We start from the raw sequence: 24,452 nt of genomic DNA on the forward strand, positions 1-24,452 counted from the left end.
TCCTCCCTAAAGGTTGCTATGGTTTGGGGAGCACAAATCTGACTTTTATTTTTCTACTTTAAAATCTCATTAATTTGGGGCGCCTGAGTGGCTCAGTCATTAAGCGTCTGCCTTTGGCTCAGGCATGATCCCAGAGTCCTGGGATCGAGCCCCGCATCGGGCTCCCTGCTCGGCGGGAAGCCTGCTTCTCCCTCTCCCACTCTCCCTGCTTGTGTTCCCTCTTTCGCTGCGTCTATGTCAAATAAATAATAAAATCTTAAAAAAAAAAAAATCTCATTAATTTTCTTTTGTCCTCTGTAGAGTTTATTTATCATGGCATACTGGGTTCTGAACCCACATATCTCCCTTGCTCATTTTTCTCTTAAAAACAGTTTTTTAAAAGATTTTATTTATTTGAAAGTGAGAGAGAGTGCGCCCGCTTGCGATCACGAGCGGGGAGGAGGAGGGACAGAGGGAGAGGGAGAAGCGGACTCCCCACTGAGCAGGGATCCCTACTGGGGCTCCATCCGAGGACCCCGAGATCATGACCTGAGCCAGAGGCAGCCACTCAACCGACTGAGCCACCCAGGCGTCCCTTAAAAACAGTTTTCAATAAGTCTTGTATCGGGGCGCCTGGGTGGCTCAGTCGGTTAAGCGGCTGCCTTCAGCTCAGGTCATGATTCCAGAGTGCTGGGATCGAGCCCCGCATCGGAATCCTTGCTCTGCGGGGAGCCTGCTTCTCCCTCTCCGTCTGCCTCCCTGCCGCTCCCCCTGCTTGTGCTCTCTCTCTCTCTCTCTGTATCAAATAAAATCTTTAAAAAAAAAAAAAGTCTTGTATCTGATTCAAAAAGTACAACAGGTATACAGTGTGAAAGTCTTTCTCTTAGCCCTGATTCCCGACCATCTAGTCTTACTCTCCAGGTCAACATCAACAGTCCTTACCATTTTCTCATGTATACATGCAAAGATGTTCTAACATTTACTTTATTTAACCAATTTCCAGTTGATACACATTTATGTTATTTCTAGTCTTTTGTTATTAGAAACAATGCAGCAGTAAATATACTTGTGCATCTATTGTTTTGCACATGTGCAAGTATATCTGTGAATTTCCAGAAGTTATGCTGCTCTGTCAAAGGATATGTATATTTTTAATTTTAACAGTTATTGCTAAATTGATCTCCAGTGAGGTTATGTCAATTTATACTCTCACTAGCATTGTATGAGCGTGCTTCTTTCCTCACACTTCTACCCATTTATTGCATAACCATACTTTTTGGTCTTTTCTAATTTAAATATCTTGTCATATTAATTGCATTTTTTCTTATTATAAGTGAAGTTGAACATATTTCTGTATGTGTGGAGCTATTTGTTATGTCCCTTTCTGGGATGTGTACATTCATATTCTTACCCATTTTTCTATTGGGTTGTTTTTGTTTGTTTTACTCTAGAAATTTATTTTTATGTAGTGAAATTTATTAACTTTTTATGGCTTCTGGGAAGTCGTACTTAAGAAGGCTTTGCCCACTCTGAGATTGTAAAATAACTCTCCTGTGTTTTCTTCTAGTACATTTGGAAATGAAAACTTTTTTTTTTTTTTTAAGTAAGCTCTACCTCCAATGTGGGGCTTGAACTTACCACCTTGAGATCAAGAGTTGCATGCTCTATGAACTGAGCCAGGCAGGCGCGCTTGGAAATAAAAACTTTTATTGAAGTATAATACATGTACCGAAGAGTGCATATATCGTAAATGAATGTTCACAAACTGAATACACCTGTATAACTGACCAGATGGATAAACAATATTACAGCATCCCAGCAGCCCATCTCATGCTCCTTTCCAATCACCACCATTCTCCCTGCTCCCATTAGCCTGACTTTTTTTTTTTTAAGATTTTATTTTTAAGTAATTTCTACACCCAACGTGGGGCTTGAACTCATAACCCCCAGATTAAGCCTCTCACGCTCCACCAGCTGAGCCAGCCAGGAACCCCCCTCCAACATTAGCCTGACTTTTAACATCATAAATTAGCTTTGCCTGTTTTTGTACATTATATAAATGGAATTATACAGTATGCCTTTTTTCTTTCTAACTTTCTTTTTTTAATTTTAAGTAGGCTCCATACCCAGCGTGGGGCTCGAACTCACAACCCAGAGATCAAGCGTCACATGCTCTACTGACTGAGCCAGCCAGGCACGCCCAGTATGTCTTCCTTTTGTGCTTGGCTTTTTCTTGCTCATATTTGTGAGAACCATATTTTTGCTAATAGTTATAGATTGTTCTTGTTTCTAGTTTTTTTTTTTTTTTAACATTTTAATCTTCAATACATCAGAATTAGAGTAAGGTAGTAAGTATCTGATTTAATTATTTTCCAGGTGACTTACCAGATGTTCTGACTTCATTTCTTCAGCAGTCTGTCTTTTCCCCTGTGATTGAAATGGGACATCTTTCTCATATACAGAATTCCCCTACCTATATTTAGGTCTGTAGCTGGACTTAACTATTCTGTTCCTTTGTTCTGTCTCTTTTTATGTGCCAGTGCTGTAGTTTTAATTATTGAGGCTTTATTCTATCTTTTAATATCTTGTAGGACACTCTCCCCTCACTATTTGCCCCTTTCCTTCCATTCTTTTTTATTTTGGCGGGGGGCGGGGGGCAGAAGAAGAGAATCTTAAGCTCTTAAGCAGGCTCCACACCCCGTGCAGAGCCCAACGTGGGGCTCGATCTCACAACCTGAGATCATGACCTGAGCCGAAATTAAGACAGGGGACGCTTAACCAACTGAACCACCTAGGCACTCCCCCTTTCTTGCCATTCTTGCTTTTTTTTCTGTATATAGATAAACACCAGCTATATATAAATATAGACAAAACTAAGGGGATAGTATGATGACTTCCATGTATACATCACTCAGCTTCGGCAATGAAGAACTTGAGCTTACATAGCATCTTGACAGGAGCAGTAATTTTGTAGAGAAATGACAAGACAACGGAAAAGCACTTTGTATTTGTGGGGCAGCCAATCGTGGGAAGATAAATACATGGGGGAACTAATGGAAGATGAGGGCTAGTTAGGAAACTTTATTATGTTGATTCCTCTGGTGCTGATTCTGGGTGGATAGGGGTCTAGAGTTTTCTCTGATGATTAATTTCCTTGCTGATAGGCAATGGGGAGCACCTTTACAAAATTATGTTTTAGGCATATAGTGGGGAAGGCAGAGAGTTTTTCTTGTATCTTCTCATTAGTCTTCAGCTCAAAATAATATTTATGCCAGAATGGCATATATTTGGCTACCTTTTCACCTCCTTTCCTATTTTTTTTTTTTTTAAGTAGGCTCTGTGCTGAGCCCCACATTGGGTGTAGAGATTACTTAAATAAAAACTTAAAAAAAAACCCACAGATTAAAAAATTACTATTGGTATTTTTTTCATTCATATTAATTACGAATTTAGGGAGAATTAAAGCTTTAATATTTACATTAGCTTTTTTCTCCAGGAATAGGGTATTCAAATCTTATTTTGTGTATCCTGAGAAGGTTATTTTTAGGTATTTCATCTTTTTTGTTTTTTTCCTTTTTTTTTTTTTTTGAGTAATCTCTGTGTCCCAGCGTGGAACTCAAACTCATGACCCTGAGATCAACAGTTGCATGCTCTACCAACAGAGCCAACCAGGCACTCCACATCTTTTTTGTTTCTGATGTAAATGTAAATGATCCTTCTTCATGCTGTCATCTCTGTCTGTCCTGTTAGTTGATTAAAATTGTGAAAGCTATTGAGTGGTATAATTTTTTACACTGCCTTTTTATGGAATTCTCTCATCGTTAGTATAATTTTCAGTTGATACTCTTGGCCCATCATCTCCAAATTTTTTTCATTGCACACTTTGAATTTTGTATGCTCTACTGTATTATCATAATATATGCATTATAAAACATCTGTTTTCTTTCCTCTGACACCACTTTTTTTTTTAAGATTTTACTAATTTGAGAGAAAGCTGGGGGGAGGGGCAGAGGGAAAGGGAGAGAGAATCTAGAGCAGATTCTTCGCTGAGCCCAGAGCCCGACTCTGGGTTCAGTCCCACGACCCTGAGATCATGACCTGAGCCGAAATCAAGACTTGGACGCTTAACCAACTGAGCCACCCAGGCACCCTCTGCTGACACCACTTCTGACATGAAATGTGTGGTTTCTCCACATCAAGCAGTTTTCCAGTTCTCTGACACCAACTAGGTGTCCATCAGTTCAATTCAATTCTGACACTAACTCCCCAGAATTAGCACAGACCCCACTGGTTAAGGGCTCAGTTCCACAGGACTCCCACTTCAGACACCAGCCCCAAATGGGCCACCCAGGCTACCTACACTTCTGCCTAGCCAATTGCAATTTCTGGTGTTCCCACGTATCCCCTCTAGCCCCCCTTGGGCTCAAGTTCAGTAATTTGCTAGAACAATTCACGAACTCAGGTAAATGCTTTACTTGGGTTTACCATTTTATTATAGGGGATACAACTAAGCAACAGTCAAATGGAGGCCATGCATTGGGCAAGATATGGGGAGAGGGCCTTGGAGCTTCCATACCCCCTCTGGGCTCGTCATCCTCCTAGTACCTTGATGAGTTCATCAATGGGATGTTCTCCAAATCTCTTTACGAGTCTATAACTTAGTCTCCTGTTCCACCCTCCACAGGCCAGACACATACTCATTGGTGGTGAGGGGGTGGGGCTGAAAGTTCCCTCTCTTTAATCTGTGTTTGATCATCCTGGTGACTGCCCCATTCTAAGGCTATCTAGGAGCCCTACCCTGAGTAACCCTAAAAGCATAGACTCAGGTGTGGACAGAAAGGGATAATTAATGAATAACAAGACACTCCTATCACTTAGGAAAATCCAAGCGTTTTAGGAGCTTTGCCAGAAACCCGGGACAAAGACCAAATACATATTTTATTATACCACAAAAACATTCAGTAAATATAGCAATTAAGAATGAGAGAAGAAGGAAAGATAGTTTAACTTTTTAATTTGTTGTACAGAAAAAAATCCTTTTGCTCAAAAATCCTGTTAATATTTTTATGATATGTTTCATGATTATATCTATGGAGCGGATCATATATTTATATGAGTTACATTAATCTGTTTCCTAATAATTGAATCTTGGCATTCCAGGAATAAATCCCACTTGATCATACTGGATTCTACTTGCCAACATTTTGTACAGTCTTTGATGTAATGTGAGATTAGTCTATTTTCTCCCAGTTTCATTTCTTTCCACAGATGGCCCCCAGACCTCCTCCCAAGCTTATCCTGTATGTAGCTCTGTTTTTCCTTTTAGACTCAGCATAGTTACCATCTCATTTATTCATTCAGCAATATGATTGAACACCTGTTGTGTATCGGGCCCCGAGCAGAAATTGAGAATAAGAGAATGAGCAGACAGATTCAGATCACCCTTGGTCTCTTGGCTCTTACAGTGTTAAGTCTTGTTTCCTTTGGGAATTCTTAACCCCTCAGTCCACGTTAAATTTGTTTCCTATTCTTCCATAGTTTTCAGTTCTCAAAGTGTGGTCCTTCGACCCTCTGGGGTTTCCCAGACCCTTTCAGAGGATCTGTGATGTCAAAACTACTTTCATAATAATACTGAGCTATTTGCTCTTTTACTGTGTTGATATTTGCGCTGATGGTGCGGAAGCACCGGAGGGGGTAAAACTGCTGTCCTTTTAGGACAGATTGAGGCAGCAGCACCAGACTCTGCTGGGAGTCACTTTATTCCTTACCGCCTTGTACTTAAAAGAAAAAAGTCATTTTGACTTAAAGATGTCCTTGATGAATCAATAAGGACTGTCAGTTTTATTAAATCTTGACCACTGAGTACATGTCTTTTTAATGTTCTGTGAAACAAAATGGAAATTATGCATAAAGTGTTTCTGCTGGTTGTCAAAGTATTGATTACCTTGAGGAAAAGAACCTGTGTAATGGAGCTGTGAGCTGTGTTTTTGTTATTCAGACAGGGGTATTTGGCAGATAATTTCTTAAATAAAGTGCTGTCACATCAAGGAAAATAACACGATATTTGTTGGCAATGATAAAATTCAAGGTTTTGAGTGAAATTCAAATTTTGGAAAACTTGTATATACCATCATGAGCTTGACAGTTTCCCAGTTATTAAAGATATTTTTGATGAGATTGGTGGCGCCTGGCTGGCTCAGTTGGCAGAGCATGCCACTCTTTATCTCAGGGTTGTAAGTTCGAACCCCACAGTGGGTGTAGAGATTACTTAAAAATGTTTTTAAAAAAAGTTCAGTAAACAGATACATACATGTATTTTTCACTGGAGTGTGTTATACATTGGATTGTAACCAAACTTCAATCAGGCTATAGAACATTTCCATTACCCTAGAAAGTTCCCTTTTGCTTTTTTCCTGCAAGCCCCCACATCCTTACTTTGAGGCAGACAGTTTGGATTTCTATCACCAGAGCTTAATTTTGCCTGTTTTAGAGTTTCATGCAAGTGGATCCACACGGTATAGATTCTTTTATGCCTGGCTTCTTCACTCAGTATCAAAAATAAACGCAGCTGGACATTAAAGTGGTGAATGGGATTTTATTCAGTAACTACAGTAGGAGAAAGAGCTGAGCTCCATTCCGAATTGCACAGAGGTGATGGGACCTTTTAAAGGGCAAATGCAGAAGAGGGGAGAGCAGGAGCTCAGTAGAGTCAGAGAAGTGAAAAATCACTAATGGTTAGTCTGTAAATTCAATTAGGCCTACAGCATGGTAGCAGGCAGTTACCGAAGTTCGAAGTTCGGGTTCTATCCTCCCACAGGGACTGGGAGTCCTTCCAGATGATTACATTTCAAAGGAATGGCTGTGGAGTCCTTGAGAAGGACCCTACTGAGTTGTAAGAGATAAATATTCACTGTTGTAAGCCCTTTTTAGTAAATGCTGTAAGAAAGGGAGGTTAAGGGCCTATTGTCAGGTTTTGGCTGGAACAAACAGTAAATTCTGGCTGTGTAGCGCTTTCTCCAGCAGGTAGTCTAATGCACTCGGGCTGGGGTGATTCTAGGAGCAAGGCTTATGCTGTTAGAAGCCCATCTGTGCTAAAGTTGGACCACTCTTGGCGCAGGAATTTTGGATAGAGGTGTTAGGTCCTGAGAGTTCTGCAGTTTTCATTTAACGTTTTTGAGATTCATGTTAATGCATGAGTCGGTAGGTCGCACTATTTTATCACTGAGCAGTTACCGCCTTGTGTCTTTGTTTATCTGTTCTATAGGTGGATACTCAGTTTTTAATTCGGGGGAATAAATTGCTGCGAGCATTCTGGACACAGGCGTTCATTTCTCTAGGGTTAACACCTGACCTTTTCGTTTAACTTGTTTATCTTCTCTCCTGGTCATCTCCTAGTGCCTAAAACATATTAAGTCCACAAGAATATTTTTGAGTGAATTAGAGACGAATTTGAACCTTGAGTGCCACCAAAAGACTATACGTTATGGTGCAAAGTCTACTAGCCTGGTGCTTGGGACTTCTCAACTCTAGGCCCACCTTTGCCTCTAATCAACAGTAGTCTTTAACAAGTCACACGATCTCTTTGCAGGTTTTTTCCTTTTTGAAAAAAAAATTTTTTTTAAATAATCTCTACACCCAACATAGGGCTTGAACTCATGATCATGATCAAGCATCGCATACTCTACAGACCAAGCCAGCCAGGCGCCCCAGGTTTCTTCTTGTAAGTGAAGGAATTATAATAAATGAGCTACACAGCTTCCTTCTAGCCTGAATATTCTATGATCCCAAGTGGGAAGAACTGATAGAAGTCATGATACCAGTGAAGAATAGACTGCGAAATGTTGAGATACAGATCCAGTGGGAGTTTGTGATAGGAGCGGTTGTTACTTTTAGGTGGGGATATCAGGAAAAAGCTCATAAACATATTGCAGAGTTTACTTTCTAAAACCACTTTATTAGCCAAGGGTATCATTGAGGAGTACTTCAAATGAAAGAAATCAACGAATAAAAAACTTGGCTCTTATTTTATTTTATTTTATTTATTTTATTTTTTTTAAAGATTTTATTTATTTATTCATGAGAGACAGAGAGAGAGAGAGACAGAGGCAGAGGGAGAAGCAGGCTCCCCGCGGAGCAGGGAGCCCGATGCGGGACTCGATCCCAGGACCCTGGGATCATGACCTGATTGGCTCTTATTTTAAAAAGACAAACCTATTTTGTATAGGATTTGGTTAGATGTTCATGAAAAGGTAAGACAGAGAAATCTGGAATTTTATATCTTTGATGATGAAGTAGTTCCTAGAATTTTGATCATTCACACAGCAGATATTTAGAAAAGATACTGATTTGTTGAGGAAAAGTAACAAATGGCAGGAAATGGCATTATTGAGATACTACAATGTATTAGACATTTTAGATCACCTTGAAGCTCCTGGCCCTGCTGCCTCCTAGAAATTGTTATTTAAAAACGAATCTTGGGGCGCCTGGGTGGCTCAGTCGTTAAGTGTCTGCCTTCAGCTCAGGTCATGATCTCGTGATCCCAGCGTCCTGGGATCGAGCCCCACATCGGGCTCCCTACTCAGTGGGAAGCCTGCTTCTCCCTCTCCCACTTCCCCTGCTTGTGTTCCCTCTCTCACTGTCTCTCTCTCTCTGTCAAATAAATAAATAAAATCTTTAAAAAAAAAAAAATACAGATCTTGACTTTTTAAAAAATAACCTTTAAGAAAGCAATTAACTTTCTTATTATGTAAATGGATAGCAAAAGGTGAGGCTTGCCCCACATTTTCTTGCTTTTAAAGGATAATGTTTTTGGGTTTTTTTAGGATTTTATTTATGTATTTGAGAGGGAGAGAAAATGAGCAGGGCTGGGGGAGGGGCAGAAGGAGAGGGAAAAGCAGGCTCCCTGCTAAGTTTGGCGCCCAACGCAGGGGCTTCGTCCTAGGACCCTGGGATTATGACCTGAGCTGAAAGCAACCGCCCAACCAACTGAGCCACCCAGGTGCCCCAAAGGATAATGTTCTTTTTTTTTTTCTTTAAAGATTTTATTTATTTATTTGACAGAGAGAGACACAGCGAGAGAGGGAACACAGCAGGGGGAGTGGGAGAGGGAGAAGCAGGCTCCCCTCAGAGCAGGGAGCCCGATGTGGGGCTCAATCCCAGGCCCCTGGGATCATGACCTGAGCCGAAGGCAGATGCTCAAAGACTGAGCCACCCAGGCGCCCCAAGGATAATGTTCTTAATAATGAACTAGAGTTTCTTGTGATCTGCTAGTCAAGTTTAATGACATAATGTGTTTTTCCCTCTTTCCCTCAGATTTGGATCATACAGCAGATGTCCAGTGAGTACACCTGCAATTTATGCCTTTGAAGTCATGTTCTTAAATAGGAAGTCTGATGTTTTAATCTTGCTGTCCCTAGTTTTACTTCTCTCTTCCTATTTTGGTTCCTTCACAACATGAAAATGATGATTTAAAAGAACCTGGTTTCCATGCCATTAGATTGATTGAGGCCTTTGGATTTGTATTTATCATGCTGATTTTATTTTGACCTTGCTGTCAAGTTTTCTCTCTTGCTGTAGCTTTTATTACACAGGGCATAAATGTATTTCCTTAGGTTACATGCGTGGGGAGATACTCTGGAGGAAGCATTCGAACAATGTGCAATGGCCATGTTTGGTTACATGACAGATACTGGGACTGTGGAGCCCCTGCAAACAGTAGAAGTAGAAACCCAAGGTAACCAATTTATTCACACGGAAGAAATTGTCGTGCAAATCTGCAGTGTTCTACATAACTTAAGTACATTTTCACAATAAGAACAACAAAATTAATTCATGAGCCTGTTCTCCTCTTTTGGCTAGCCTAAGAAATTCCTTGCACTTTTAAATTCAAACAAGTTGTTAGAGACAAGAATTATTAAACCTCATACTATCGTGATTCTTCATGGTCCTTTGTAGGAGATGACTTACAGTCTCTGCTGTTTCACTTTTTGGATGAGTGGCTTTATAAGTTCAGTGCTGATGAATTCTTCATACCCCGGGTAAGCGAGGGTTTTTCTTTTTTACTGAGCAATGGGTTCTTAGTTCAGATTTTAAAAGAAAAAGTGATTGAGAATAGAACACATGATGCAAAACCAAGCCATATGGATACATAAGATGATATTGATTTGCAGAAAATAGGGACTTGGTTAACCTGACTTGACCTATGTATATGCATTTTGTAATATTTAGATCTCTTACCATATACTTGTCAGTAATCAGGATTGTGTGATAAGAATGGACCTGCTATCGTCACCCACACTTTTTATGTCTCCCAAGTTTGAACTATATTTATGTCCATCCATGTGTTCCTTTGTCCCCATGCGAAATTTAGTAGTTCTGCCATGTTGGCCTAAATTTAAAAATTGTTCTCAGCTTTCCTTAACATGAAAAGGGAAAAGCCAAATGGATATTGCTTGCTGCCATCAACCTCGAGAAGGGAACCCCTCTCCAACATCATTGTTAACCTAACACACAGGGCCCTCCTTGCTTCCACACCCCTCCATTCTCTCCCTTCCCAGCCTCACTACATACACTCTTCTAACTAGTTGGTCACTTGTCTTACAGAGGTCAAGAGCCTACAGTGTTATTGACAAATGGGCTGAGAATGATTGAAATCCTGTATCATTCTATTCTGTTTTACAGAGAAATTTCTTGACGCATGTTTTTAGATTGTACATTTTTCAAGAATATTTCCCTTGAATATATAAGAAAAAGCCTTATTTCCTTGAAATATATTTCATTTGTTCTACTTTAGTTAACATTTTAATTTTCTTTGCTTCAGAGAAATAGTATGCTATTATTTTCTAGGAAAGGGGATAACCTAGACATATTTTTGTAGATTTAAAGTATAGTTGATATACAATATTATATTAGTTTCAGTTGTACAACATAGTATTTTGACAATTATTAGACATATTTTAGTAGATGGTCTGTTATGAGCATTTTTTAAAATTAAATTTTTTTTTCCTCTTTAGGAAGTGAAAGTACTTCAAATTGATCAAAGAAATTTCAAATTACGGTCAATTGGGTATGTTTTGAAAATCTTTTTGTGCTCGCTTTGGCAGCACATATATGAAAATCTTTTAAGTAGCAAGTCATGAAGGTTGTTAAAATTCTGCACTGAACCTAGGAGGCAGGAAGACAAAAATGTGAAGTCAGAGGTCCAGTTGCATCCCAGTGGAGCTCTGTAGGTTAAGCTTTATGAGCCCTAGGAGCAAGGGTTTTGGTCCTCAGCTTTGGAGGACCAGAAATTTGTCAGAATGAAGTTGATACTGGTTCTTGAAACTGATTCCCAATTTATTGATTTTTAGCGTAAAATTTTTTTGCATGAAGCCTGGCTGGGTGACAGGAAGCACTGATGCATCCTTCTTGTAGATCCTAACACCGGGACTCTGTTCAAACTGGTTCCTTCTGTTAACAAATTACACTTTTCCTTCTAGAGTTTCAAACACTTGATTAGATCTCTTTGATTGGACTTGGTGTTTCCCAAATCTCTTCAGTCACTTAAGGATATCTTTTAGGTTATTTCTATATAAAGTCCATTTTTTTTCCACTTTATGTTGAATTTGATTTGTTTCTTTTTGTAAAATGAGGTCTTTTATTATTTCCCCTCCTTTTCTTTTTTCTTTCTTTCTTTTTTTTTTAAACGGGTAAGGAATCCGGCTTCTCCAAGGGTACTTAGCTAATGCATAGTTGAACAGAATTTTAAAGCTTTGTTATTTCGGGGTGTCTGGGTGGCACAGTCACTTGAGCGTTGGACTCTTGGTTTTGGCTCAGGTCATAATCTCGAGGTGGGACCGAGCCCTCTTTTGGGCTCCACGCTTGGCAGAGTCTGCTTGGGATTCTCTCTCCCTCTCCTCCTCCCTCTGCACCCACCTGAGCCCTGCTCTCTCCCTCTTCTCTTGAATAAATAAATCATTAAAAAAAAAACCACAAAGCTTTGTTCTTTCTGCTACCACTACTGCTTCTCCTGTGATCTCTAGTCACATTCGTGTTGAAGGCAGAGAAGATACTTATCCCAGGTTCTAGGAGAGTACCTTTCTAGGGCCTTCGGTATACAGGCCATGGACATTTTCTGAAAAGTTATAAAATGCAAACCGATTTAAGATAATAATACTACAGCATGTATTTTGCCTCTGCAGTACTCAGACCTGCTTTCTGCAATAGGAGATAGTAATTAATTAGTTCTGTAGCTTTGAGTACAGTGAAAATTTTGAACATGCTACTCTATTATAAAACAATAGTCATTAAACAATGTATATTAAGAATCTACCACATGCACACTGTACAAGGGCACTTTTTTTTTTACGGCAACCATCAACCTTGTTGAAATAGCTATAGCACATAAGTCCCTCAACAGCTGTATTTACTGGCAATCAAACTGAAATTAATAGCTTCCTTAGCCCTCCCATCTCTTTTAGTTTCTCATATCTTAACCACATTGATAAGGTTTATTTTAAAATATGTAAAGGATAAATAAATATTAAATCTTGGAAGTCTTAATCATGTCTTAATTTTCCTTCTCAAGGTGGGGAGAAGAATTTTCATTGTCCAAGCACCCTCAGGTATGTTTTTAAATCCAGCCGTTAAAAACATTTTATACTTCCTCACCATGAAGTCAGTATATGACGGTAAACCTCAGTGAGTTCTAATAAAATGGTGTAAAGTCATAAGGTTTCCTCAGACTTCTCTGACCCTGTTATGTCTAAACACTGGGACTACACACATCTGACTTGGTGGGTTAGGAGTCAGTACTTGGGTTCCAGGGACAGGTTTGTTACAGATTTTTGTGAGACTTAAAAGTCCCTTTGCCTTTTCGAGCTTTTGTATCTTTCCCTTTAATGAAGGTGTTGGACTGAATGTTCTCTAAAGCACCTTCTACTTTCTGTGCATCTCCAGATTCTGTATTTGCCACCCTGTGTGGCTTTACTCTATACCAGTCAGATGTGTATGGAGGAATGGGGGCAGGCACATGCTTTCTGTAAAGGGCTAGATCATGTTTGAAGCTTCGTGGAACAAGAGTGATAGAAGAGCAGTATTCAGCTCCTCTGTTGTAACACTGCGGCCGCCGTAGACAACACAGAGATGCACGACTGTGGCTGTAATCCAATAAAACGTCATGGCCGCTGAAATCTGAATTTCATCTCATTTTCAAATGTCATGAGATATTCTTTTGTGGGTTTTTTTCCCCCCAACCATTTAGAAATGTAAAAGCCATTCTTGGGGGGGGGGGGTGCTGTACAAAACCAGGTAGCAGGCTGGATTTGGCCCATGATTTGCAGTTTGCTGACCCCTGTGTTTAGGCCAGGGAGACCTAAATTAGTTCAGGGTGACTGAGGACTCCTGGTTTCTTCTAGGAGTTGCAGTATCATTTCTTCAAGCACAACGTGATGAAATGAAGCCTGGTGAGGGAACCTTGGGAGAGAAGCATTAAAGCAGAGAAACCAGGAGAGGGGGCCATGTGAATTATAATACAAAAGACACAGTGGAACTTTCTTTTGAACATACTATGTTTGAGGTGTATATTAGGTATCTAAATGGAGATGTCACATAATAGGCACTTGTCTGTAGGATGACTTGTTTGGGAGATAGGTGGATCTGGAGATCTCGATCTGGAAGCCATCACTGAATAGATGATATTTATAGCCATAGGACTAGATAAGATTACCGAGGAGGGAGGTGTAGATAAGAGAGAGTATGGTGAGGACTGAGCTCTGGGGCACTAACTTTGGAAGAGACAGAGCCAAAAAGGAAAGGAGAAGGAGAGCCTCCTGAGAGGGAGCAAAAGAAGAAGGGTGCCCTAAAGCCAGATAGCAAATGCTCTTGAGACTGCTCAGAGTGAGATGAGGATTGACAGTTGACCATGGATTTACTAATCAGTGGAAAGATGTGTGGGTCAAAGAGTGAATGAATGAGAGAGAGGGAAGTGGAAGCAGCACATTGAGACAATTCTTTCAAAGAGTTTGCAGAAAAAGGGAACATACTGGATAGACCAGTAATAGCCAGAGGGGAATGTGGTGGGGAAGGGAAAAGTTGTTTTGTTTTGTCTTGTTTCGGCGAAGAGGTTTTGTAGCAGCGAGGAGTAGTGTAGTCTATGTTGAAGTGATCTAGGAACTCAGAGCAAATGGATCATGCTGGAGAGGGAGAGAATGATTTCAGAGCAAAGACCTTAAGTTGGTAAGGGGGGTAGGGGACAGAGTGTCCAGGGTCAGGGGTCAGCCTTCTGACAGGAGCAGGGCCGGGCTGTTCGTTGTAACAGGAGGCAAAGCTCATGTGAGTACAGACGCAGGAGATGGTAGATTTGATGGGAGATGAGCCAGTTCTTCCTGATCGCTCCTGTTTTCTCTAGGAGGCACGGCCTGAGGGTGAGAATGAGGGAGGGATGCTGGTGGTGAAGATGGAAAGTAATGGTTTCAGAGGGTGAGAAGGTCTCAAGTGTAGGTTGAGGACCCTTCTGAGACTGTGGACAGGATTTCAGGTGATACCAGTTAGCATGATGTGTGCTGCTATAGGCAGGAAGTTGAACTGGATTTAGGTTGTGGTTTCACCAGGTGATTAGGGCAGAGGGAAAAAAAGCAAAAGTGGGTGCCTTTCATATCTGTCTGCGAAATCGTCAGATTTCTTTTGTGCCACGGAGCTAGCAAATGCCAGTCACCTATTGCCCGAGACATTTCGCGCTACACGGAATTCTTGTAGATTCTTTTCTAGAACAGGAAGGAACTAAGAGGATGTCTAATCCTGGGGTTCTAAACTGGGGCAGGGGAGGAGGGGTTGTCATGTATCAAACACATGGAGAGAGAACCCCATGATAAAGTAAGTGGGCAGCGGAGGAGGAGAGAAGAGTCTGTGTTCCTCGGGCCCGGGTCACACTGCAAGCAGGAGGTCTTGAGCAGCCCTGAGCCAGGCAGTAGGAGAGCTTTGGGCTCCTCCACTCAAGCCATTTGGTAAACGGGAAAGCGGGTGCTGGAAAGCTCAGACAGCCTCCATAGCCAGGCGGGAACAAAGCCAGGCCTCGAGCTGCATCTCTTAACCGCCCAGCCAGCTCGCTTTCCCTGTGCACACATTGCACTGTTGCTGGCTGAGTGGGGAGTGCTGTACAAATAGCTGCTTGTTTCATGTGGCTTTTTAGTTTTTCAGAATAATAGTAAAATTTGGCCTTTCTGCCAATTGTTGCTAGAATGAATAATTCTGATTTCGATGTTCACTTTTTCTTTCTTGTTTTTTCTCTAACCCCTGCTTTAGGGAACTGAAGTCAAGGCAATAACCTACTCAGCAATGCAGGTCTATTATGAAGAGAAGCCAGAAGTTTTTGTGATCATTGACATTTAAGATACCAAAAAACAAAACAAAACAAAAATAACCTCCTAAAACTCCCTCCTATGAAGAACTGTTTTTTTCCTCTTCAGAAGATCCCGTGATATAAATTCTACAGTATCTGTTGATATATGGAGATTTGCAGAACAGAACTTTTTTTTTAAAGACTTTATTTATTTATTTGACAGAGAGCGAGAGAGCACAAGCAGGGAGCAGCAGAGAGAGAGGGAGAAGCAGGCTCCCTGCTGAGCAGGGAGCCCGATGTGGGGCTCGATTCCAGGACCCTGGGATCATGACCTGAGCCCGAAGGCAGCTGCTTAACGACTGAGCCACCCAGGCGCCCCAGTTTTCTATATATACATTAAGAGAGGTTGTGTTTTAGATTCCTGTGGGACAGAGCCATCCTGTATTCCACTTGATTTTCTTAGAAGAAATAATTATAGTTTAACAATTGGGACACTTCTCTAGAAAGAGCTCTGAGTTTCTCTCTCTCACATTTTTAAAGCACTAACGTATGGACACTTTACTGTTTTCCCATAAGAAAAATTAAATACCCTTACAAATGGGCCCTTCCAACATGTAATTTTATATTAAAGCCAGTATATTTATACATTTAGAGAAGAAAATAATCATTTTAACATTTCTTTTTTTTTTAAATTACCTAAGATCTTTGTTGTGGGAAAACCATGTTAAAATGATCTGAACTTTTCAAAGGAGGTAACTTAAAAAAAAAAGAAACTTCTTTTGTTTGATTTGCAACGTTATTCTATTCTCTATTCATTGATTGAGGTATTCTTTGTTGCCACGACAAGAGTTTGCAAAGTTGCTATTTATTCACACATAGATGAGAAAAGATTGCCACTGGGTGGTGCCAAATATCATTATAGCATGCTAAACTTGACCTAAAAGGAAGAGATTGTCTGTGAGCTTCCTAAGTATTCTAAGCACTGTAATATTTTTCTCTGGGTATTTAACAGAAAGTAGAGGTAATGGAGACTAGGCCAAGAACCATGGTTTGAATAGTAGCTCTTCAAATGAATACATAGCAGGATAGTTGGGGTGGTGCTTCTTAGCCTTTTTTATTGTTAGGCACATTTTGTAAATTTGAATTGTGGTCCTCCAAGCAAAAACTGTCTATAAGAACCTCTTTACCTTTTGTTAGGATGAATTTCCAGGCAGACATAGGGCTTTTTTTTTTTTCTTTTCCATGGACTCCTTTGAATATCATGGGCTGTTTGGGGCATTGATTGTGAAAATGTGCACTGGAATACTGTGAGTCTAATGGAAGAGCTGAACCCAGAATAGGAAGAGCTCTTGGGATATATTAAGCCAAGTAGGGTACAAACTTGACTAGGAGAAAAAGAGTAGCTACACCTCTTACCAGCAGTGCTATATAATGGGGTTCAGTAAGAGCAAGTCAGTTGTAATTATGCAATACAAATTATATTTCTTTTCATTTATAATAAATTTATAATTTGTTAAATTTTGTGTGAATTTTAAAATGTGTTTTGGGATGCTGCGTGGCTCAGTTGGTTAAGCATCTGCCTTCATCTCAGGTCATGATCCCAGGACCCTAGGATTGAGTCCCACATAGGGCTCCTTGCTCAGTGGGAGCCAGCTTCTCCCTCTGCTTGCCACTCCCCCTGCTTGTGCGATCTCTCTCTCTCTCTCTGACAAATAAATAAAATCTTAAAAAAAAAAGTTTGTATTTTTAAACATGCCAAAATGAAGATACTGAGTAGAAGGAAAATGAGTATGTTGCCCTTTGTATGTGAAGTCGGCATTCTTGACTTACCAGCAACACACACTTTATTTTTGTTTATTTACTGAGATGGTTGCACCAGGCTCTCACCAGACTCTAATACTAGAGTCAGGTATGTGTCTTGGGCTAGGAAACACGTCTTTCCCCTTTGGAAAGCAATTCCCCCACCCTATAACATACCCACTCATCTTCACTTTTGTGTCTTATTCTCCTATCTGGGCTGTCTTTCCCATTTCCCAAAACATGAATAGCACATTGACTGCCCAAGGAGTCAGGGGCATAATGAGAATGAACTGTGGGTGTTTACCTGAGGATTTATGCCTCTCAGCTCTTGCCCTTATTGCTAAAGTGAATATAGGCCTAGTGTTGCAGTTTTCATGATACTCCAAAATTGGGATTTTCATATGAAATCTCCCGAGTTTGGGGGCAGGGGGGAAACAACCCACTATGGGTCATCACAGTGGAGTACAAACAAATTGTGGGTGGGCTGAATCAGAAAGCTGGTCAGAAGGCTCTGCTTTAAAGCACAGCTCAAGTCACATTTTCTCAAACCTTCCCTAACCATTCCAGCCTTCAGTGGTCTTTAAACTATGCCTCCTTATGGGGCACCTGGGTGGCTCAGTTGGTTAGGCGACTGCCTTTGGCTCGGGTCGTGATCCTGCGGTCCTGGGATCGAGCCTCAGATCGGGCTCCTGGCTCGGTGGGGAGCCTGCTTCTCCCTCTCTCTGCCTGCTATTCCACCTGCTTGTGCTCTCTCTCTCTCTGTCAAATAAATTTTAAAAAAATCTTTAAAAAATAAACTATGCCTCCTTAGTTAACTTTAAAGCTTTGCAGCCTTAATTTTATAATTGTTCCGTGTTTGCAACCTCGTCCCTCTGAATAGAAGGAGTGGTCCCAGGTGGCATATAATAATAGATGGTCAGTCACTACCTAACGGTTCCTGAGCTAAGTAAGCATCTTGGAGCTACATCAAATTCAGGCAGAGCCTGCAGGTCAGCTCCTTGAGCAGATCTGCAAGAGTGTAGGATCCCAAGTCACAAGTCTCAATCTCTAGCCCTCAGTCTGCTGTCTGACCATGGACCTACTTCCTCATCCATGTATTAGTAGTGCTAGTGATTCCTTAATTCCTTTCCAGTTCTAAGTTTCTGAGATCCTGCACTACTGAATTTTAAACAACTGAGCTGAGAACAAGAAGGTTTCTGTTACTGAAACAGTTTTTGATTGTTTAGCCTAAAGGGTCCATATCACACCATCAGCATGTTCCCATTCACTCCCATTAGATGGCCTTTGTCATGAGTATGGCAGTGTGTCCCATGATGGCAGTGGCTTTTCAGGAAAGTCATCGTGACATGGTGACCTTTTCTCCCTGGTGCCTCTCCCTCCAAGCGGTATAAGTGGTTTTGTATCCCTACGGCCACTCTTGCCGATTCTCTTTCCACCTTGCTGTTACCACTTGGGCTTTGGAAGTAAATGTTCAAAAAGGGTGGGAAAAGAACAATTTATACCCTCCTCAAAGTGGGGCATGTGCACCCAGTGAACTAGGGTTCTGCCCCCCTCCCCACTTCTGGAGTCTGAGCTTCAGAAGGTTTGAGGATTTCCAGATGGAGAATTTTGTTTCTTCATCTAAGAAACCAGAAAACCGGAAAGGATGTCCTCCAAAAGCTCCTTCCAGAGCAAACATCCACAGAATTTAGTGACTATAGTACTTTATCAATGTTGTTTCCCATCTAATGTACTATGAATAGCTCTTATTTTGTTACCTATGAAATGAACAATGTCAAATTCTGGACAAAGAAGAAAGTACTCTTAGAAAAAAGGCCAGCATATTTATTTTTGTCATAAACGCATATCCAGGATTCATGTGTACAAACTACTTCCCCAAGTGCTTTCAGTATGTTGTCCATTTGTCCTTCCAGTATTCCTTTTTTGTCCTTCCAGTATTTCTATATGTGGTGCATTTATCCTGCATTTTACAAATATGGAAATTAGTAACACCTAAAACTACCTGGCTGTTAAGGGGAAGATTTGGGACTCTGTTTATTGTCTTCATACAACATCCTTTAATATATAACAAATCACATCTATGTTCTGTTGTTCTTTTGATCCACCTGTGAGGTTAGTATAGCAGCTATTCGTTTTGTATATAAGGAAACACTTCATGTTTGGGTGATATTTGTAAGATACAACCCAAAAGAAGATGACTGACGGATTGTGCCATTTTCTTTGACACTTACTCTAAAAGTTCAAAAGCTAATGTTATTTAGCAGAAACATTTTTTTTTTTTAAGATTTATTTATTTGAGGTGGGGGAGGAGCAGAGGGGTAGGGAAAGGGACCAGCAGACTGTGCTGAGCGTGGAGCCTGACACGGGGCTCGATCTCATGAGCCTGAGATCGTGACCTGAGCTGAAACCAAGGGTTGGATGCTTAACTGACTGAGCCACCCAGGCACCCCAAAAACATTTGAACTGTAGAAACAGTTTCATAGGACAAGACAGTAAAGAAGAGTAGATTTCTATTGTTTCTTCCCACTGCCAAATAAATATACAACTATGTGTGTGGTGGGTTTGTTTGTAAGTAGACTCCATGCTGGGCGTGGAGCCCAATGCAGGGCTTGAACTCACAACCCTGAGATCAAGACCTGAGCTAAGATCAAGAGTCGGGTGCTTAACTGACTGAGCCACCCAGGTGCCCCAATGTGTGTGGGTTTTTTTGTTTTTTGTTTTTTAAGATTTTATTTATTTGACAGAGACACAGTGAGAAAGGGAACACAAGCAAGGGGAGTGAGAGAGGGAGAAGCAGGCTTCCCACTGAGCAAGGAGCCCGATGTGGGGCTCGATCCCAACCTGAGCCGAAGGCAGATGCTTAACGACTGAGCCACTCAGGTACCCCAATGTGTGCGTTTTTTAAACTGCTTCCAAGTATAAACGTTGAGGATGTTAGAGTCGAATTCCAATGCTGACCCTGTCATTCATGAACTGTATGACTTTAGGAAATTTCCTTAACCTCTTTGAGGCTTAGTCTCCTCAACTCTGAAATGGGGAGGATGACTACTGTCAGACCAGGTTGCTGTGCGATGCTCTGGTATTGCTAGGGTAGTGAAGAACCTTATTTTGTAAATGAAGAAAAAGGAGTCATTTTGGAATTATACTTGGAGCTGTGGCATTTAAACGACTGCTAACATTATTTGGAGGACTTGGGGTGTGTAGTGGTTGATAGCACAAACTGGCGCCAGATCACTGGGGGTCAAGTCCTGGTTCTGCCATTTACTAACTGTCCACTTTGGACACGTTGCTTTGCCACTCTGTGCCTTAGTTTCTTCATTTTAAGTGATGATGATAGTACTTGTAGGGTTGTTGAGAGGATTAAATAAATGTATACACATAAAGCTCTTAGGACGGTACCTGACACATAGTAAATCCTCTACAAGTGAGGGCTAGTATTACTTTGACAAGCATAAATGCTAACAGCTCCCTTCCTCTTTCTCCTTATTAAAAAAAAAAAAAAAAATGTCCACAGTGTTCATTCAGTTAGGGGCTGCGGCCAGCCTAGAGACAACCCTGGCGGCCGGTTCTATTCTGCTAAGGTCTGCGTTTATGAAGAAGGGCAAAAAAGCCACTTCTTTCTGCTTCTTCCTTCTTCTGTTTTCTCTTTAGACTTCTTTTCCTTTCCTGCTTCTCTGCTCCACGTTTTTCCTGTTTAATCTAGTTTCCTTTCTTCCATATGTGAGTTGAGCATCCATCTTCAAAAGCTGCGCCCATCTCTTGATGCCAAACCAGTTGCCCTTCTAAGGAGCTCCCTCCCGTTTGTCCCTTCCTGATCCCCTTGTAGCTCACGGTATTACACATTCAAGGGTGTAATGAGAAGAAAGATGAACAAGTTATTGGGCAACTTTGTTTCTGCCTTTATCTTTGTTCCCCTGACCCCTTCAGAGCCCTCTCAGGACCAGTGGAGTGCCCCCATCACCCACCAGCTAAGTTCACATAACACCAGTTCCTACCTTTGACTTTTTACCCTGATTGTTTTTATAACAACTTCAGTGAGATATAATTCACATACTATACAATTCACCCATTGAAAATGTACAATTCAATGGTTTTTAGTGTATTTTCACAGTTGTGCAACCATCATCATAATCAATTTTAGAACATTTTCGCCCCCAGAAGAAACCCACTACCATTTTAAGCCCTCATCCCTGCCCCCGCCCCAGCTCTAGGCAATCACTAATCTACTTTCTGTTCTTTAGATCAGTCTATTCTGTTGCCCAGATTCTTACCCGCCAACCCTGTCCCTTTTCAAAATAACTGGAAATTCACCTTTCAGAAGCTATTTGGACTCATCCCACCTGCTTGATCCCAGCTTTACTGGGTTCCCTCAAGTCCAAAGAAATACTTAGACAGACGATGTTCTAAATATTTGGATACATTGCTGCACAAAGCTCCTTAAGTCATTATATGAAGTCACATCTCCTCTTTTAAGTTGTTCCTGAAGCAAGGGAGCTGGCTTCTGGTTATAATATATACCTTATTTGAACCTTCTATCTTTAGTGGTGTGTTTCAGTGACACTTAACCCAGGTCTTCCTGGATTCCAAAGCTCCTGGCGCCATGCTCCTTAGGAAGAGATCCTTAATGTCATGTTTTCATATCCGAATTCCATATTCCTTATTTCTATCTATAGCGCCCTTGGCCTCCCACTCCCCAGACTGCAGCTGTCTTGGATTCCTCTTAGACTTCCATTCCCTGCACTCATTCCTTAGTTATATTGATCAACCCCCTTTGCCCTTCTTTGTGTCTCTTAATTGGATGTCCTTTCCATTCGAGGCATAGCTCAAAATCATTTTCTCTTTCTTTTTAAATCAGCAGATGTTATTTGTATGTTGGGATGAATGACGATTTTTGTTATCTATATTCGTTTTCGTGTAAAAACAAAATAAATGTGACACTCTCCCCACCCAAATTATTTGTCTGAATTCCATCTAGAGATCTGTGTGCTTGGAGGAGGCTGCAAATGGTAGATATTAAGATAGCTGTTGGATGAACAAATGGATATGCTTCCAGCACTTGGTACTTTCTACCTCACTCACATCATTCTTGGCCGTTTGTCCGTCTCCCCACCCGAAATGTAAAGTTCTTCCGCTCATTTCATTTCATTCCTCCGCCTTGCACGTGACAGAGGTTCCCCAAGTCATTTTAAATGGCTAACCTTTCAATATGTACGTAAATGTAGGAGCCAGGGGCTCTGCTTCCAGTTTCCTTCTGGAAACTTCCCCAATTCTGGTCTTGGCCAAGTCTTTTCATTCTAAGGCTATTTCTTCATCTGCCATAATAGCACCTACCTCACAGGGCTGGCATGTTAAAACGTTTGTTGCTCAGTGTTTCTCTTAAAGAGTTATGACCCCCTAAAAAGGGGCGGGGGGGAGGGAGAGGGGCAAAGAAAACAACAGAAAGGGCAGTCACGCTGGATAAACTCGAGCACCGCAGCGAGGTCCGGGCTGAGTCTGACCGGCAGGAAGTTCCGGAGTGGCAGGAGGTCTGGCCAACAGCGGGTCCTGGCTCCGCCCCAGGTGTCTTTGCCCGGCTCCTATTGGCTTGAGTGCGGACGCCCGGAGCGCCTAAGGCTCTCATTGGCCGCCGGGGCCCGCCTCTCCAAGCCGCCTGGCTGGCGGGGCGCCGCGGGCTCAGTGGTGTCCGGGTGTCCGCTGTTCGGGTGTGAGGGTCGGGGACTCGGAGGCAGTGAAGCGCTGTGTCGCAGACACGGCAGTATGGTAGCCGGAAGTCGGGATAAAATAGACTAGCTGTCCCTGACCTGGCCACGATTTTAGGCACCTGTGGGTGTCCCATCGCATGGGCTCAAATCCCTGCCCGGCCGTCTGTCAGGGTGGCTCTGGGGTCAGTCATTCAACTTCCCAAGCCTGTTTCCTCCTTCTGTGCGGGGAAACTGAAGCACTCCATAAAATCTGCTTCTTGTTCCTTTTTCTGCCTACACCTCCACTTTACACATGCCTCACCATGCAAATAGCGTACGTCCTCCTTGTCAGGGGCAGGAATTAATGATTTCTTTGGAATAGATAACGTCTAAGGAAGGAGCAGGGGAGAAGGACCCGCGGAAGCTATCAGATGCGCATTCCAGACCGCGGGCGCTACACAGCTCCGGGCCAAGAGCCCTGGCTCTAAGGAATAACACCTGGACCCTCGTCTTTGTTCCAGGGTGCCCGGATGCCTGCGAGGACCCGACACCAGACCACAGTCCTCAATAAAACCCCCAGACCCCAAGCAAAGGGCTCTCTCCTCTCCTGAGTCTCCCAGGCACTCTGTACCTGCACTCTCTATAGCTTCAATAAACTCTTTCACCTCCTGCTGGCTCGAGTTTGATTTCTAGATGGCGCGCCGCCAGGGACCCACTTGGCTGGTTCCCCAGGACCCCCTGTGGGTCCTCACCAGGAGGCAGGCATCCCTTCCAGTTGAAAATGGGGCCGGAGTGAATGCCTACCTCAGAGGACTGGGATCCAGTAGACACTCAGCAAATGTGGGCTCTTTTAATCGGGCACCCACTTTGCAGGACAGACTTTTCTGTTCCCCCCCCCCGAATCTAGCCTTGGGGTGTCTGGTAGGTCGCGGGCCTCTCTCTCGGGGTCGAGCCGTGGTCTGCTTTCCAGGAAAAGTAGTTGTGGGAGAAAACAGGACTGAAAAGGAAAAGGGAGGTTCCTATTACCCACTGCTGTAGTCTTCCCTTGTAGAAAAGAAGATAGAAAGCCACGCGGGTCACCCACCTGAGCTCAAATCAATGTCGCGGATGGTTATGGGGGGGATAATACTGGAGCTTCTAGTGCCAATACTTATAAGCGCCGCTTTCCACTGTTGTGTTCCTCATGGATTTTTTTCCTCCAGGGATAAAAAAGTTTTAAGTCAACTCAAATACCCAACAAAAGCACAGTATCTATTTCTATTTTATTTCAGCATTTAATCTTTTTGAAATTTGCAAAAAAAGTGCCACTTCGCTATTGGATGAAAACTTGTTTTCTTTCTTTTTTTTTTTTAAGGAAACTAAGCCAGGGAGTGTCTGTGTATACAAGACTGCCGAAGGGGTATACCTATCCTGTTTGAATTGCAAGCACAACCTTAGAGGTGGGCATGAGGATGGTACTCTACTCAAAAGTTGATTTCAAAGAAAAGTTTTTTAATGGCAATACTTGAAGGAAGAAATTTACTTTTCTTTCCAAATTTGTCCTCAGCCTTCTTTAAATAACACATCTTAGTATGGAGTCCTACCTCTCCAGTATGACATTTAACTTGAATAAAAAATGATTTAATTCAATTCATTGATGGAATTCTAATGTGTAGCAATTAAGTTTCATAGTGCTT

At 41.8% G+C, this 24,452-nt stretch overlaps 1 protein-coding gene across 7 annotated transcripts in view; it reads left to right on the top strand.

Moving 5' to 3' along the window:
• The window catches only part of ZBTB8OS (zinc finger and BTB domain containing 8 opposite strand), a 48,451-nt gene that overhangs the window by 1,319 nt on the left and 22,680 nt on the right, over window positions 1–24,452 (top strand). For 4 of the 7 annotated variants that reach the window (XM_078073473.1, XM_036065201.2, XM_036065202.2 and 1 more), the window contains exons 2-7: window positions 9,292–9,316; window positions 9,591–9,712; window positions 9,934–10,016; window positions 10,992–11,044; window positions 12,545–12,581; window positions 24,131–24,215. In XM_078073473.1, the coding sequence (XP_077929599.1) occupies window positions 9,292–9,316; window positions 9,591–9,712; window positions 9,934–10,016; window positions 10,992–11,044; window positions 12,545–12,581; window positions 24,131–24,215 (405 nt within the window). Of the gene's footprint in view, window positions 1–9,291; window positions 9,317–9,569; window positions 9,713–9,933; window positions 10,017–10,991; window positions 11,045–12,544; window positions 12,582–15,258; window positions 19,976–23,297; window positions 23,449–24,130; window positions 24,216–24,452 lie in introns of those variants that run through there. The other 3 variants (XR_013448288.1, XM_036065206.2, XM_078073474.1) reach the window with 3 other exon arrangements.

This window comes from Halichoerus grypus, chromosome 5 (genome assembly GCF_964656455.1).
Source record: "Halichoerus grypus chromosome 5, mHalGry1.hap1.1, whole genome shotgun sequence".
In the NCBI taxonomy this organism is placed as follows: Eukaryota; Metazoa; Chordata; class Mammalia; order Carnivora; family Phocidae; genus Halichoerus; species Halichoerus grypus.